Here is a 3,390-nt window from a genome sequence, read left to right as displayed (position 1 = left end):
ATATATAACTACTACGATAAGCCAGTCAAATATAATAAAAGCTGGGGATGATCTCCCTTAATAAAAAAAAAATCAAAAAAAAATTTGTTTCCGACCTACCTACCCTAATTTTTTTAGCACGTTACGTTTTTTAGGCCTTATGATTAATTGTTAATTTAAGATACGACATGATTCTGCTCTGATTTAAACCGATATGTTTTCGATGAAACATCCTACCGTCTCCATTCTATAAACAACGTACGAATTAAAAAAATAATGCAAATGTTTCAGAGTGAATAGAACTTCTAGCTAAGTGCAAGTAATGTATCAGCTTTTATCTGAAATTAAATGACTTGAATTTCTGATAGAGTTGAAGAAAAATATCGGTCTTTCTTTGAAATTAAAAAAAACAACAACATACTCTTTCTCCACGATTTTCATTGACGCATCGCATGCAATTTATCTTGTTAAAAAGTCATAAAAACAAATTATAAATACTTTTTACATTAACTTCTGACTAAGCGAAATATTAAAATTTCGGCCAATATTTAATATGAAGGACAACATTTACTCGTCTAATTCTTCCTTTGTAACATCTAAGAATGGTGTATGTTTAACAACCGCTGCATTGTTCACAAGCATATCTATCGGCCCACTATTTCCCGTGTAGTGTCCCAGTCTGATATATCCAGAAGCCAGGTTTCTATCGATGGTGCCTAGAAACGAAAACAAAAATAGAGACGGTAAAACTTCATATATTTGAGTCGTTAGATTTTATATATTACAAACATAGACACTTTCTACCAAGCTATAATTCATTATTTTCAAGAATACAGGTTTCAGGAGCCTCTGTAATAGATAAAAGGATTTGAGAAAACACTATTGAACAGTAATTTATATTTCAAGACATTTCACCTGTTGTCTGAGACTGTCTAAATCTGTCTGTGTCCTGCTAATTCCGTACACCTTGGCACCTAGACTGGCCAGTCTTACTGCAATGGCTCGCCCAATACCTTCAATGTACAATTTTTAATGTTGTTCTTAAATTTTACATTCTTAAACATCTATAAAGCTAACAAATGGTTCTGCTAAGTGCATTTTAAACAAATGTCACCGATTGCTTCAGTACAGGGAAATGCTATTTTTGCCGACATTCGTCCGTACATGGGTTCTACCTTCTGGACTCTACAGGCAAAATGGGCTGTAATGACAATGAATAATATATCATAGATAAAAATTTTAAATTATTTGTTATAACAATGTACGTGTAACTACTTGTAGTATCGGTAGTGAGTGCAATATTAATCCTAAAATATAACATCATATATATTAATAAAATGAACTATCATGTAAAACAATATATCACACATTAATGAATGATTGGGACCAGAGACGCTATAATCTCTCTCTCTCTCTCTCTCTCTCTCTCTCTCTGAAAGTTAATACTAATTGAATTATTTCCCCTTAATCAGTAAGAAGAATATAAACGAAAACATCAGGCTGAATAAATATTATGTTTTATAACAGTTTTATTTAATGCAATGGGTGGTAAAATTCTACCAAGAGCACACAGACTTTCTTGAGATTATGAACACTACAGACAATCTATTTATATCATAAGTCACATGACAATAACAACCTTAGATTATCATTTTTGTTTATTTGTACTCGTGAAAAAAGTCTAGTATTGGCATAAACGTAGCAATAAAGAAATATAAACCATCCGCCGTTGGTTGCTGTTTCAGTTTAGCTTCTCTTATATAGTCTTAAGTTTCTTGAGACTAAATAAATGTAAAATGAGATACCACAAATGTTGCTACGGACAGGTTTTCTTAAGATACCCTGTAAAACTTTGTAAGTCAACCTTTTATGCAAAGTGGTCTTTCTGAATTCAAAATAAATAATATTTGAATGTTTGATACTTAGGCGTTTGATACTTAGGCTGGAGCCTCGTTACCGCCTAAACAGTTACCCTCGAGGCCGGAAATTCCCATCTGCGCCTACAACCAGTGAAAGAATCTTATAATATATCTCCCCCATCATCGATTTTTAACAAGGTTTATAGCTAACGAAACCCCAAATACCCAGATGTTTTCCTACTCTCTGCTTAAGGGAACCGTGTCAAAAACGGTCGGAAAAAAATGTTTTAAATTCTATGGTAAATCTTGTATAATTAAGAGGGTTACATCCCCTGTGACGGAACACGTAAAGGCATACAATTTATTACACTATTATGGCACATTTCTCCTGCAAACATTGATCAACCATAAGCCCTGATAAAAAATTGATGATGGGGCAGACATTAGCGTCGCTTTAGTGGTAAGTTTGTGTAGTCATAAGCTCCATGCACATTTGTATTTTATCTGTTTGAAGATATAAAAGGTCCTTTTCCACAAATGTATAGGATTAAATAATTCTAAATATCGTCCGAAAGATACCAACTCTTGAAAAGTTTTAAAAAGCATTATAAATCACCTTATGGTGACTACCAGAACAGGTGTGAACTGAGTGACAACAGCAAACATCAGACTGTAAGAGCGAAAAATATCTTTTAAGACTTTGATGATCAAAAGTTTTACAGGGTTTCGCTAATGGCATATAACTTTTAGAATTTATGACTTTTATCTGATTCTGTACCTAAACTGATTACGTAAATTCAATTACCTTTACCAGCTCCGGTTATAAGCACTGTTTTGCCTTTGAATTCTGTATAATCCATTATATTTTTTCAGCTACAGTCCTGATAAGAAAAATGTATATTTTACTTATTATAAAGCTAAGAGAAAATGCATTGGCGTACATGTTTCTGAAATACCTATTGTAATTGTGAATCTGCTGCAATACGTTGGCTTATAACAAAAGTGAAATGGAAAGCCATAATGTTCGAAGGAAATGCTAACAGTTGCTTTTAAACAGATAGAGAGGTTTCGAATTTTATTTTTTCTCAGCTGCAAATTATGTAAACCTTTCATTATTTCTTTCTATACTATTACTATTAACTAACCTAACGATTTAATCCTTTACTAGTGTTTTGTTCTAAGTGTGTGTGCATTATGTAGGCTTTCGAAGGGGAGACTTTTAAAACCGTTTAATTTGAGATTATGTTAATTAAAGTGAAATAATTTGTTACATGTTCGGATATAATTCTACGCTTATTAAACGGCAATGGTGTGCCTTTGCTGGTTATAAGAATGAATAAATCTGTTTTTGTACGAGGGCATACATGGAATGCCAGTATATCCTCGGTAGTGCTCACTAAGAACGAAAGGCAATTACATGAATGTCTTTTCATATTGAGTTTATTAAACAAGTTGAATAAATAGGCTCTGTCGAGTATTTTATCAATTTTATTCAACGATTTTAATAAATTCAATGCGGAAAGTCACAAATGTAATATTCTTTTTATCCAAT

At 32.5% G+C, this 3,390-nt stretch overlaps 1 protein-coding gene across 1 annotated transcript; it reads right to left on the bottom strand.

The window, feature by feature from the left end:
- Positions 1-546: 546 nt before the first annotated feature.
- Positions 547-2,698, bottom strand: LOC128548039 (L-xylulose reductase-like). Its single transcript, XM_053522323.1, has 3 exons — positions 2,644-2,698; positions 888-992; positions 547-695 (listed from the first exon to the last, which is right to left on the bottom strand). The coding sequence occupies exons 1-3, from the start codon at positions 2,696-2,698 to the stop codon at positions 547-549; spliced, it is 309 nt and encodes a 102-aa protein (XP_053378298.1).
- Positions 2,699-3,390: the final 692 nt, after the last annotated feature.

This window comes from Mercenaria mercenaria, chromosome 1 (genome assembly GCF_021730395.1).
Source record: "Mercenaria mercenaria strain notata chromosome 1, MADL_Memer_1, whole genome shotgun sequence".
NCBI classification, from domain to species: domain Eukaryota; kingdom Metazoa; phylum Mollusca; class Bivalvia; order Venerida; family Veneridae; genus Mercenaria; species Mercenaria mercenaria.
Note: the sequence above shows the minus strand (reverse complement) of the source record. Positions and strands in the feature narration are given on the sequence as shown.